Raw genomic sequence first — 14,097 nt, 5'->3', positions numbered from 1 at the left:
GGGAGAAAAAGACTTTTTAGTTAAAAAGCAAATGTTAAGCCATAATAAATTAGAACAATAGAAGAATGTGTGTAGCTAAGTAATTACTTTCAGTTTTTGTAAAAAACAATTACTTTCAATTTTGTAAAAAAAAAAAAAGAATAATACTTTACTGACTTGATGAATAGAAAGTTAAAATTATGGTTTTTTTCTGTCCACATATTAGTGGGAACAATATATTATATTTTTTAAAAATAGATGACAGTCAACAACTCAGGATATATAAGTTTCAAAAAACCTAAATGCTATGAAAATATATTTGCAGCTACAGTACCCACTATGCATTAAACCATGAATAATAGAGGCAAATGAAAGACAAAGATAAGAGAAAGGGAAGAAAAGATTGAAAGGGGCAGGGGTGAAAAGGAAAAGGAAAAGGAAAAGGAAAAGGAAAAGGAAAAGGAAAAGGAAAAGGAAAAGGAAAAGGAAAAGGAAAAGGAAAGGAAAGGAAAGGAAAGGAAAGGACTAAAGTCACCCTTAGTGCGATGGAGCCCTGGTCTCCTAGAGATGGCTGACTTGTTTTGCTTTGTGTGCACAGCTTTTGTTTTCCTATTAAACTCTTTGTCTCAACCCACAAATTTTCCCTTCAATTGTCTCCCCAGTCCCACTAGTGGGGGTGTGAGTGAGGGGCTGCTTTGGGTTTTGTTGATGGCTGGGGTTAGACCACAACAGGTGGGTAACACATACAGGAAAAAACAGCCAAAAATACAACAGGAAATTCCTCTACTTTTTCTTTCATCACTACTTTTGAGTGGTGTGCAATAATGTCCATCATGGGCTTGGCAAAATCAAAGTCTCCTCTGGTACTGAGGCAGCTGAGGCAAGGAATTTGCATTTATTTGGGAGGATATACAAAATCTGGTTTTCCTTTAGTAACCTTCACAAATCATACTGAAAATAGGATCCAGAACACCATATGTTCGGATAGCCAGGAAAGTTTTGTTTTCTATTCCAAACTGTCCATAGGGAGATTTCTACCTTTTTTTATGTGATTGTTTGGGTTTAATTTCAAACTTTTCCCCTTCTATCTAGTTTATTGAGGAGACATCCTTTTTCTCCCTTTGTTTCATTAAAAGAAAAAAAGGCTAGAACACTATATGAATCCACTCTGGTGTAATCTGGTCTCTATTTTCCCAGTCTAGTAGCACCTTTTTCAGTTTTAAAATATCCTTCATGAACTTACATTTGTGTATCAAATGAAAGGTTATGACGTCAGAGTTAGTGAAGTTACAAGCAAAGTGAAGTGGATTTTGTAGGAAAGCAAGAGAAATAGGGATGAATCAGTAGAGAAGACATTATTTTGAAGAAATATTGAAAAGATACATAATGAAACAGGAGGGGGATGTATGGGGGATAACACAATCTCCCAACTACACACACTCAAAAAAAAAAAAAAAGTAAAGTTAAAAAGGCTAACAGTTATAAATAAATTTTGCCTAACTGGTAAACCTAAAAGTATCTGAAAATTCTGGGATTATCTTGAAAATGAAGACAGAGAAACACAGAAATAGAATCTGAAGGAACAGGGCTAGAAAAGAGGTGTGAATTGCTACAAATACATCAAATTATTAAAGGCTGTCTTTAAAGCCAGACTGAAAATTCTGAAATGAAAGTTCCTCTTCAGAATTTTATAACCTGAATTTATGCACTAATGTGGTCTCATTACTTTGCATTACTTAGGTCTTTGCCACAAAACAGCCACGGAACATTAAGAAACAAATTATAGGAAAAAGTCTTGTAAGCCACAAGCAGGAGAACTGTAAGCCCTACATGAGGGAATTCTTTTAGGGAATTTCAGATAACAAACAACTGTGACAACTTAGACACAATCCTTTATACAACCAAGAATCAGGAAAAGGCTTCATAGGGGGTTAGATACACCTGTGCCTTTATGGTCTCAACTGTGATGAGAAAGTCCACAAATTTGAGCCTTTACCTCAGTACTTTACCTTCTTTTGTTCTACTTTATTTACACATAATTATGTATATATATATATGTCGGGGGGTGTATATACATACACAAATATATGTATATATAATTATATACTCACAAACACACATATGTAACACATGAAGCCAGAAAACCTTGAAGGAATGACTGAATGAACCCACTGAGTATATAAAGTAACTCAAGAGATGCTTGCAGGTGTCACTTATTTTACTTGACTAAACAGATCTCTATTCCTACTTACAAATTTATCTCTGACTTTAGAACAGGATATGTACAGCAGATGTATTGTACAGAAGATAGTATGTACATAAGAACTTTTGCCATCACATCCTTTATGTTTCCAGTAAGTACTTCAACAATAACAAACAAAACATAGTTAATAAACTTCTGGGCATTGAAATTTCAACGAAAAACTAGTTCCTTTGTGTCATTCTCAGTTATATTGATAGCAAAAATTATATGTTGATAAAAAATGTACAGAAATGCTGACTGACGGGAAGATGTGCATTTTGACATGACTTTGACGTGAGCTTGGATGAATACGTGAGGCCAAATGACAATTTTGCAGTAATTTTTGCCCAGTTGCTCAGAAGTGGGTTATTCAGAGCAAGAGATTAGATTTCTGCTAACAATACTTTTCCTCCTGTAGTTTCCTGAGTATGTTTGTTTCACAAGGCCAAAGTGATAAATTCAGCAGTAAGAAAGTTTTTCATATATCTTTTTGTTTATATCCCCATTATTTACACCATCCAGTTAAAGGCTAAAGAAATCATTACCTTGAGCAAGCAAGCAATTACAACAACCCCCATTCAAAATTTGTGCAAATACTTAGTAATATTGATAGATTTCATTCTTCCTGGAATGTTCTTTGAAAGGAAAAAAAAAGACGAAAAACTAAGAATTCTAAGAATTCTTCACCAGAAACGTAACAAATGACCTTTACTGCAGTAGGTACAACAATGGAAAGCTATTTGCTTCTTTCTTTTTTTTTTTTTTTTTTCCTTAAACTGAGAAGAGCAGTGGCCTGCACTGCAGAGAATGAACTGGTTTTCTCTGTTAAATTTCAGGACACTTAGAAGGATACTAGTTGCAAGTAAGACCAGCACATTATAAATAGATCTCTTCCTAGAGGCTGTTGTATAGATGTTAGAAACACAAGAATATCATGTTTGGAACTGTAAGAAACTGGATTCTTGGGAAAGCAGAACCATAGTAACTGATTTTCTAAAATTCTTACTTTAGTAGAGATAAATACAGATCATACCAGAGCATCCAGATAGACATTTGTCCATTGGACTTGTTTGGCTTGCTCTCCAGCTAAAACCATTGGTCTTCCCAAAACATCCAGATATTCCTGTTAAGAAGTGTAATGAACTCATCAAAAGGCAATTATTAGATCAAAGAGCACAAACAATACTAAAATAAACAATAATTAAATTATAAAAATTTAAATATCAGCAGAAAAAAGGAAATCAAAATCATCATTGCTACAGGAGGAGCATTTATTTACTTCTTAAAAATTGTACCACAAAATAACTGAGTCTTCAGTTTGCAGTATTCAAAGAAAAGGTAATTCCTGTATTTCACTCCTAGTCACACAGACCTTACACACTCATATCCACCACTCTTTTTTCCAAAATACGAGAATTATAACTATTTTTATTCCAAAAATATTTTTTCCAAAAATATTAAAAATATTTTTTTATCCCAAATATAATTGCTAAAGACATAAAGAAATTACAAGCAGATTACAGAACTGTCAACCCAGAAGAAAGAGTGGACAATGGAGGGTGAGTGGTGTAACATCTGGGTATATTAAGCTTCGACAGCAACAATTTGCATAACTTCTATTGGAATAACAAAAAACAGAATTATAAAACCTCTTTTTCCTGCCTTCCTTCATTTTGTGAGTATGGCTAAAGCTGGTGATCTTATGAGACGTCAGATTTCTGGACTTATTTGGGAGTGGATGCCATCAAACCTTTTTCAGTCATCAACTTTTTCTACTTGTCTGATCTTATTAGAGATATGTCTTGCCAGACACTGTCTGGAAGAGTTTAACAGAATCAAAGGGTTCTTATTCAAGCCAAAAAAAGGATTCTTATTTTCTGCCAAAAAATGTCATGCCTGACCTTGGAAGGACAAAGAACTGCTATGATATTTCTCTGCTGTTCTGAACATGTGACTACCTGGACTTTCAGACAACTGAAAAGTGTAATTGTTCTTCTACACTGTCCATCTTCAGTTTGGATCTCATCACATTATCTCAGATGCAAGTCTGAGATTTATTTATCTACATGCAAGTCTGTTAACATGTTCCTGCATCCTTTTTGAAGGAATGAAGTGCAGTCTCTTCCAAAAGGGTTGGATCCATCCAGATACCTCTCGTATAAAGCAGGATTACAGTGTAGCACCCACAGGAGTTCAGATGCTCCAGCAGGGCTATCCCCTCACATACATCCACAGCCTCCTCCACTTAGTACAAACCCTTTGCATCATGCAGAAAGTATGGCAGAAGGTGAACTTTGAATGCCTAGACACATTATAAAAAATTATTGGTTTTATAGAACTTCATCACAAAATTGCTGTCATGTCTCAGCATCAAAGTCTGAGGGACCACGTAAGGCCTGGAGGAAAGCTGAGCCAAAAGCACAGTCTTTGTTCAGAGGCCTGCAGGATACAGAGCACTTCAGACACTCCACGGTGTGCCCGTGGTCAGCCTGGTCTGGAGGAGCTGAACGTGACCAGTGTTGGTTGAACGTGATAGGGTGACATTTTAAACTGTTTCACTGCAACAGCTTAAAAGAAAAATTAGAACATTTTAAGAGAATAATCCCTTAAATGTAGAAGAAAGCCTTAAATTTTTTCTTTTCTTAATGTACGGTATCTTAAAACTTAATTGATTTTTGCAGAGGTGAAGAACAAACATATCCAAGAACATATATTACTCCACTTTCTGTGTGTTAAAACTGCATCTGGATTTGGCCAACTCACTTACCTGGGTGTTTATTCTTATGGCTCCAATTGATGGGATTTCATAATAATAACCTAAAATTTGAAACAGAAATAATGTCATTTTACTATAATAGATTTCTGGCCTCTTACTCTTGAGGAGTTTCATTTAGCTTACAGTTTCTAGTCTAAATTTTATTAGAATTATTGTTTATGAATGAAATACTTTTCAGTAGATGTCACCACAATGCATGGCCATATGATGGGTCACCATGTCATTCAGACCAGGGTAGTTACTCTTAAGTAATGACAGTTATAATTTGTTTCCTTCGGCTGTTTTTGTTTTAAGGCTGTATCATATACTGAGTTTGTACTCATGAAATCCCAGTTACTATGATGTGCAAGTATATTTAATGTGTATTTTAATATGCTGTGACAGCAAGATAATTATATGCTGAATGCATATTGGAATGTAAAAATAGCTATGGTCTGCCACAAGAGTGAATTCATAGTATAAAAATATAAGGCACTCTGTGGAATGAAAAAAAGCTAATGGGTATTTCTCCTACACAGAGAACTTCCATCAGAAATGTCTTTATTTAGCACTGATTTTATTGCTCATTTGTTTGAATTAAAAATATTTAAAATATTGCCCATGTAATAAGACTGAAGCCAGGCAGTAAGATCCATCTTCAGTCCAAGAAAATTTTAAGTCAGATTGGAAGAGGCAGAGAATTAGAGAGGTAAAAGTATTGATATAAGTAATTTCCTTTGCTGTATGAAAAATCTTTTAATTTAGGAAAAATTAAATAAAACTGCTTCTTTAGATGTGCAAACAAATAATCACAGGAATTTTGGACAGAAAATTATGATTATTTTACTTCAATAATAACATGACATAGGTGGCTATGCTTTAAACCAGCTGGTCCTCATTTGTTTTAAAACAATGGAGGTCACACACACACAGTATTTTGAGATACAAAGATGTTAGTAAAAAAAAAAACGCTGTTCAAAACACAAATGTCAATTTTCTGTTATTATCTGACAATACAATCTGCTCTTCATGGAGTTGTAGTATCTTCTGCATGACTTGCCAGCATGCTGAGGCTTTCCTGAGGTTATGACACATATGTATGCTATTCACCCAGGCTATGGATTCTTCTAGTTTGTTTTACATTTTTTTTCTGTATCTATCCCTTTCTCTTATCTTTGATTTATGTTACTCTTCTTACTCTTCTGCCTGAGCATATCTTTATCTCCTTCCTAATTTTCGAGAGCCGTTGTAATCCAGGTCACCTCTCACCTCTCGCTTCTCACCAATTTGTAAAATGGTTTAAAATTTTCAGTCAGGCCTGGAAACTGGTCTATTTAAAACATAAGCAAATGTTTGATAAATTATATATTTTCTACTTATCTCTATTTTTTTCAATTATTTATTTTCTATTTTCTGCTATATCTCTATATCTTATGCCTTGTTGTACAGTTATATTCTAAGATATTTGAGACTCATTTTTCTCTCTTAAAATGTTTCTGAGTACATTTTTCATGTAAAAATTTCATCTAGAAAACATTTTATTTCCTTGCTTTCACCTTTTTTACTTATTCTTTTTGTCTTACATAAAGAAAACAGAATAAAAATAGAAAATATAAGAAGCTTTCAGAATCTAAGAAATTATAGCAAGAATAATATTGATATTTTTATTTAAAAAGGGAAAAAATTCTAAGTATCTTATCCCTTGTAAGTTTTGGAGAAAAACAGAAAGAAATGTAATCAGCCAACTAACCAAACAAAAATCCCTTTGTCCAGACCACTTAATTTAAACCAGCTTTGCCTAATTTCTTATCTGTCATCAGTTCCAACTTTACATAGACGGCTATTACAACAAATATTCTCAAAACTGAATCATAATGGCTTATTATTATAAAAACTACTGTGGTAGTTTTCATACAATATGAAGTTTTAAATAAAGTAATAAAGAAATAAATATACCAATTTCTCATTTACATGTGATTTTTTGACTTATATATTATGGAATAAATTAACTTTTGGAACTTTTAATACCAGATACAATAAAGCTGAAAAATCTGCCATTTTTAGAGAAAGACAAAGACATCACCAATCCAAAACTCTAGTGAAGATCAATTTAAAAGACACAGTACCTTTATTTTCACAGGCCATCCACTGTATGGGTCCTTTGTCATAATTATGTTGGCCCACAGAAAATGTGAACACACGTACCTGTGCAAGTTAAAAACCATGCATATAACAACTATATATCATTTATTAATTGTGACCCTCAAGTCAATGATACCTAGATTTTTCATAAATTTGAATAGAAAAATGAAACTATGAATTCTTCAGGTTTTGTAACCATAATATATATGAGAGATGTAAAAAATAATAGATTATGGCATTTTGTGTATTCTTATTATATCTTCCATGAAGTAGAATCAAGAAGAATGCTCTTTTACACAGCCTTCATACTTTAAATGTCTTACATTGGTGATTATACATGAAGTAGTTTAATTTTTAGGTTCCTTATTCTAGGGTGGTAATTATTATTCTTCAGGTTTTGTTAAATTAGTTGAAAAAACATATCAATATTAGATGCTTACCAATGACTGAAAAAGAATATATGTGTGGCAGTAGAATTCAAAGCAATGCAAAACAAGATTTTTAGGATTTAAAATATGAAATTTTCAGATACTACACAGAACAATTTCTAATTTTGCTCAGATTCAGTCTTCTTTCTGTAAAACCACTAAATTAGTTCAACAGACTTCAACTTTCATACAATGGTTAAGCTTCTGACTTTTCACCTTAAGCTCTTGATATTCATTTAAGTTGTGGAGTTTTTCATCATAATTCTATTATTTTTATACAATGCTACTCTAATCTATCTCAGCAACTGCAAGGAGTTATGGCTTCCGAAGAATTCACCAAAATCTCTCCAAGTTTTGAACTGAAAACAGAATTTTCAGCTGAAATGGTTTTCCATGCAAATTTTCTGGTTTGAATGAGAAAAATTTAAACCCAAAACTTAATATTGCTTTAAAAATATTAAAAATCCTACCAGACAGACAGAAACATTACAAATACTATTTTTCAGCTTCTAGATGAATATTTTGCTCTAAATTTGAGTGTATCTGTTAAAAACTGGGAAAATTGTTTTCCCAACAGTTTTAATGAGCTGCTCACTATATTCATGTCCCTCTGTTCAAGGGCCAAACACCTTTTCCTTTTTAGGCATCTCTTTCTTATGGATCTTTAACTTTAGCACTTAAATGTATAAATCATAGATCACAATATGAAATCAGAATGACAATCCCTTTCTATGGATTTGATGCTTCAAATTAAAATATACTACAATGAATTTGCATACAGACTGTGAGTAAGTAATAAGGTAACGTTTTCGTTAAATAATACACTCCAAAATTGCAGAGACCCCTTGTAAATTACTGATAAATGCTAAGTTTGTTAATGACTATTTAAAAAATTTTTCACCACATTATTTAGCATGTGCAATTAGTACCCAAATCTTCACTTCCCAAATAGGCAAAAAAAAAAAATAAAATTGTGTGACATAATCAGAGCTCAAGTATTAACCTAGAGCTGTAGGAATGGCTTCACATCATCCATCAGCAGGTAGTAAATGGTGAAACTTTATTAGTGCTGACCCCTATATGCAAGAAGGGCAAACAAAGCTTTGTGCTGGATGCCATTTTTAATTAGCAATATGTTTTGATTTCTTTATCCATACAACCCCTTTGTTTCTGCAGTTAAAAGGAGAATTAAAGCAACTATTCTGCTGCACTGAACACTGATTGAAGTGCTTGTTTTGTAGTTTAAGACTACTCCATATAGGGTCATTCCCCACTAATAAGTCAGGCCAATTACATTTCTGGTTACACAGACAGTATAGGAATGACTATGCCTGCATGATGGTAATTTTTTTCCTCATAATTCATCTAGATAAAGATAGATGAAAAATACTTTCTATCACCCTGAAAACATCAGTATTGACAATGCAAAAATGACTTCACCTGGCATGTTAACATCTCATTTATTAATACTGTACCACATTTGCCATCCCTCTTTTATTCTTGACATCTTTTAAAAAATTACAGCTATACTTCTTCTAATAGATCTTTCTTCTTCTACTTAATTAACATCTATTTTTTTTCTTATCTGATTATCACCATTTTATTTTATATTGGCACCTCTCAGCTCACAAGGTCCCTTCCTACTATATTCCTGTTCTTTTTGAATTCACACTGCTCCCAGTTCATTGTCCACTAAACACTTGATTCAGAATAGATTCTTCTCAAAAACTATGGAAAAACCCCACTGATGGTTACTAATTAGATACTTGAGAGACCTGATGTTCCTTTTGGATTAAGAGCTACCAAGTCATGTGGGCTCTCTTGTGTGTGTAGAAAACATATGAGTCAATTAGACTGGACGGTCTAGCATTTGATCTCAAACGTAAAAATGAAACACTGAATTGGATTCAAGTTGCGAAATGCTGTGTAATTTAGGGAAAAACAGCAGTGTGTTAAATCTGCAACAAATCTATAAAGAATTTAGAATTTAAATTATTGACAACAAGCAGGAGACAATATATCTGATTTACTGTTCCTTGGATAATTAACAGAGATAAAGAACTGCAATGAAAATTGGAGATTTTAATTGTTACTTGGTTTGGCAAGAGGGTGGGATATTCAAAAGAGTATTCTTTTTCCTATTGCCTCATCTGGAATTGAGTAGGATGACAGACCAGCTGGAAAAATGAGTCAGCAAGTCAAATTAAACAAGCCAATTTTAGAAGAAAAAAAAAAAAAAAATCTGTGCTAAATTTTTTGTGACAGGACCCAGAGTCAGTCAAAGTAAGTAATGAGATGTATTTGTCTATATGTTTTCCTTATAGACATCTCTCCAAAAAAGAAAATAGGTATTGAATTAAAAAAAAAAAAAAAGAAAAAAGCCCACTAAACATTTAATTACTTTTAATAGGGAATTTACGACTAAGAATACTTTAAGTAACTAGATCAGACACAATGGGTATGAGCACCTCTCCCTTTGCCTGTCCTTTAAGCTTGGTTTCAACCAGCTAAGTGGGTTTCTGAGTTGAAGCAAACTGCCAAGAAGTCTTTGATCTCCAGAAATTGCTTTCCATCACCACTGAGGCCTGGTTATTGCTTCTCTCTGCCTCTCTGCAGCCTCTTGGATTCTGTGTAAACTGCAGCTCCTGGGTGGCTTTGCCATGACAGTTCCTCTCCACCACCCTCACTAGGGGATGGACATATGTGCTTCCCAACCCATTTCCTAGGGAAAGGGCAACCTTGCCCCAAGGCAGATCTATTTATTCTCTTCATAAAGGAACATAACTTCCAAAGCAGTAAAAACTAATGGAAAAATAAGATAAACAAATAGGAGCTGTCATGCTTTCTGATTTGCAATGGAACTATTCAAATTAAAGCTCTTCTAGAAAACTTCAACCCTTAGAATTGAGAACTACAGATGGGCACCAGCCTGCCCTGACAGCCTATCCAGGCACTGTCTTGAAATTGTTTTGAAATATAAAAGTCCCAACTTTTAGCAAGGGAATTAAAAATGAATTCTCTGCATTTTCCTCAGTGAGATTAACCTTAGGGAGAAAAAAAAATTCTTTGCTATAATAATTTACAGTATATAGTAGAGGAATATACTAATTAGCAACAAAATTGAATGGCACAGGCTGCCCAGTGAGGTTGTAAATCTGCCTCCTTGGAGGTTTTAAACACCAGACTGGATATGGCCCTGAGCAACCTGGTCTGATCTTAGACCTGATATTGAGCTAGAGAACTCTGCAAGTCACTTGCAACCTGGCTTATCCTAGGAACCTATGAACAATATCAAAGGAATACATGCAAAAATCCAAATCCTAAACAGAGCAAGTGATATATAGAAAAAATTTACAAAAAATAGAGGAAGAAGTACTTTATTGAAGAAAATATAATTGTATGATTATAAAATTAATTTGCTATTTATTTGTATTTCTTTCTGGTGAAATAAGATCATAAGCCCCAAGGTGAGTAAAAAAGATTTTGACTGTTACAGAATTTTTGGGACAATGGCACTCAAGAGAGTTGTGGTGAAGACAGAAATGAAGAGGTACCTATGAAAAGGCTGCTTTCCCTACAGATCCCATTTGCTTTTTATGTATTTTATTTCTTCATTTTGCTATTGGAATGAAATTAAGAAAGATTAAATTAGATGTTTCCTTTGGGTATATCATGTCATAAGTATTACAAAAAAAAAAGACTTGACTGAAGTTAATACAAAGGGGTAATTAATCACAAAGCACTTGTTGTTTAGGCTACTGTCTATATGTGTAGACAGTGTAGAATCCTTGACTCACTGAATGTTTTGGTTGGAAGAGAAATTAAGGATCATGTCATTCTAACTCCCCTGTTAGGCCTGAAAGCAATGCAATCATTCTGCATGCCCCTCAGAAGAAATGGAAGAAATGCACATTTTTGGCAGATAAATTATTTGTCTTGAATTCTGTGCTACTGGAATGAGAGAGATCTCAATAACAATTTTGGTGCATCTCTTCATTTCTCTGGTTAAGAAAAGATTAACTGACTTTTGGAGATATATATGTCTATTTTACCAGATACCAAGAGAGCTATACAATTAATCCACTCAACTGGATGCAGGCAAGATGAATCCTGTCATTTTATGTCTAGCATATAAATAGTGCATCTTTCTGTACCACTAAATAAACAAACTGACTATGACCAAAAACTGAGCTCATCAAATCATTCAACTTTGGTTTTCATGATGACAGTAAGATTTCAGAACATTTTACTCTGGCCTTTATAGCTGCAGGTAAAGATTCACAGATAATCCTTTTTACAATACAACAAGAAAAGCTGTAAGAAAGGGCAATAAATAATTCAGTAATTCCAGCATGACCCAGGAAATTATCTTTCCCAGTAATGGGTTTACAGATTATCAGATATGAGAAAAAATCATTAGCAGTTTATATGTAATAGGTACACTTCTGAAATAAAAGGACAACATAAGAAGCCCATCGTTCAGAATAAAATCATAAAACTGCTCTTCTATTTTCCATTATGCATTCTGTCTTCTAAATCCCTTGTAAGTATAGCTTGTAAATCACTTAGTCATTTTTGTGTTTTGTGCCGTAGGCCAAGGAGATGTTATGTGGTTTTCAAGCTGCCCCAGCTAAAACTGTGAATGCATTTTTTCCTTACATTTTTTCATCTGTGGACAAAAATATAAAGATGATTTTGGATTCTGATGTGAGTTAACTGAGAACAGAAGTCATTTATGACTGATTTGAACTAAGAACAGAACTTCAGAGGACAATCTGAAAACACAATCTACTAATTAAGAAATGACCTAGGATTAGCCAATAGGATACACCAAATAGAGAGAGTCCCCTAAATTCTGGCTAATAATCTGTCATACTGAACTTCTCAGTTCAGGATGCCCAGGGACACAGTCCTGAACTGTTGCCATTTAGGTCAGAGCTGTAAATGTAAAGTAATTTTTCTTTATTTTTTTCCATTTTTTATCGTACAAGATAAATAGAAGTTTCTGAGTTTAACAGCAGGGGCAAGACTCACAACTGTGCTAGAGCACAGTTTTGGGATCTCTTAAGCCATCTTTTATGCATTACATAAAATGAGACATAACCCATTTTCCTTCTCAGGCCATGAGGGAAGTGGCACAGTATGGCTCACATCTCAAGGGCTACACCATGGTGCCGTGCTCCCTCCCTGCCTGCCCCCCATCTCAGGTCATCTCACTAGAGAATTTTTTGGGAATAAGCCCTAGCTCATGCTATCACTGAACTGAACACCGATATTGCCAGAAGAATTGACTGCCACAGGCCAGGAACCATTCTGTTGGGTCTGTTAACAACTGCAATTATGGATAAGTGGACATTTCTGCAGCCTGCACCTTGGCCCTGCATTGTTTATTAGCACGGACAGAGCTGTCTGGTTCACTCCTGCAGGTAAGGCTGGTTTTCTCGTGACCAGAGCCCTAAGGTCCAGCTTTTCAAAATTACTGGGACAGTGGTGCCACTAAACTTATACATATGAGTTCAGTACTCGCACAAAAGAGGGATGAGTTCATGATTCTCAGTTTGAGCACATTCATAACTTCCCTGGCTTTGAATGCCAGGCTCAAGAAAGTTCAGAAGTTGAAGAGTCAGGATTCTGTATGTAACTGTCAGGCTGCTGATGCATTTTGCCATTAATAGCAGTCAGGAAAAAGAAACACAGATGACCTAAGCAGCAGGATGACACCTAGTCAGTCAGGTGCCAAAGTTCTGAAGTTTGAAAGGTCTAGAACTCCAAAAGTGGGATTCAAAATTTAATGTCAAATGAGGAAATAAAAATAATGGCACCATACACCAGCAGATATATATCAAGGTATATTTTTGACATTTATGACTAAATTAAGATCTTTCCCTTGCTGTGGGTACTCTCCAAAAATATGTGTAGACTTGGGGTAACTGGGAAGAAAAACCCTCATGATAAACAATGAGAAGAATAATTTAGCTCTCAAATATTTAAATGCAAAGATATTTAAATGCAGGCTGGACATCTTTAAATTTATAGACATGAAGAAAGTATAAGTCCATAGAATTTGAAAATCCATTTGACACTACTCGAGTGTTTCCATTAGTGACCCTCTATACTCTGATTCAGCAAGGCATATAACTATGCAAGTGTCCCCTTGAAACCAAAGGAAAAATCTTTTAACTGAGGCATGCATTTAAAGAAAAATAGAGCAGGTCCTTGGAAATACTATTTTAGACATTCATCCACAACAAATTATTTCTTCCAAACTTTCCATGCATATTTGCAGTCTTCCCTATCATTAATATCTTTCATTCACTACAATTAAACCTCAAACTTTAAACTGCAATGCTAGCTTATTAATTCATAGTCTAATTATAGTCTGTGTAATTATAGCCTAATAACAAAAAGAAATAATGACACTCTAAAAATCAGCTCACATTACAATCTAATGCTAACCCTCCTATCTTAAAATAAAAATTACACTTATATTGTATATCAGGAGATTATTGGAGAATCTCACTTTCTCTGGATATATTTGCATATATATCTAT

General features: G+C 34.2%; 1 protein-coding gene across 6 annotated transcripts in view; it reads right to left on the bottom strand.

The window, feature by feature from the left end:
• CACNA2D1 (calcium voltage-gated channel auxiliary subunit alpha2delta 1) overlaps positions 1-14,097 on the bottom strand; it is a 362,532-nt gene that overhangs the window by 48,940 nt on the left and 299,495 nt on the right. For all 6 annotated transcript variants that reach the window (XR_010998941.1, XR_010998943.1, XR_010998942.1 and 3 more), the window contains exons 13-15: positions 7,103-7,181; positions 4,989-5,038; positions 3,255-3,344 (exon numbers count right to left, since the gene is read on the bottom strand). Coding sequence is in view for 3 of the 6 variants with exons in the window: in XM_068189573.1 (XP_068045674.1) it covers positions 3,255-3,344; positions 4,989-5,038; positions 7,103-7,181 (219 nt within the window). In the remaining 3 variants the exon portion in view is untranslated. The remainder of the gene's footprint in view (positions 1-3,254; positions 3,345-4,988; positions 5,039-7,102; positions 7,182-14,097) is intronic.

This window comes from Anomalospiza imberbis, chromosome 5 (genome assembly GCF_031753505.1).
Source record: "Anomalospiza imberbis isolate Cuckoo-Finch-1a 21T00152 chromosome 5, ASM3175350v1, whole genome shotgun sequence".
In the NCBI taxonomy this organism is placed as follows: Eukaryota; Metazoa; Chordata; class Aves; order Passeriformes; family Viduidae; genus Anomalospiza; species Anomalospiza imberbis.
This window is presented reverse-complemented; position numbering and strand designations above follow the sequence as displayed.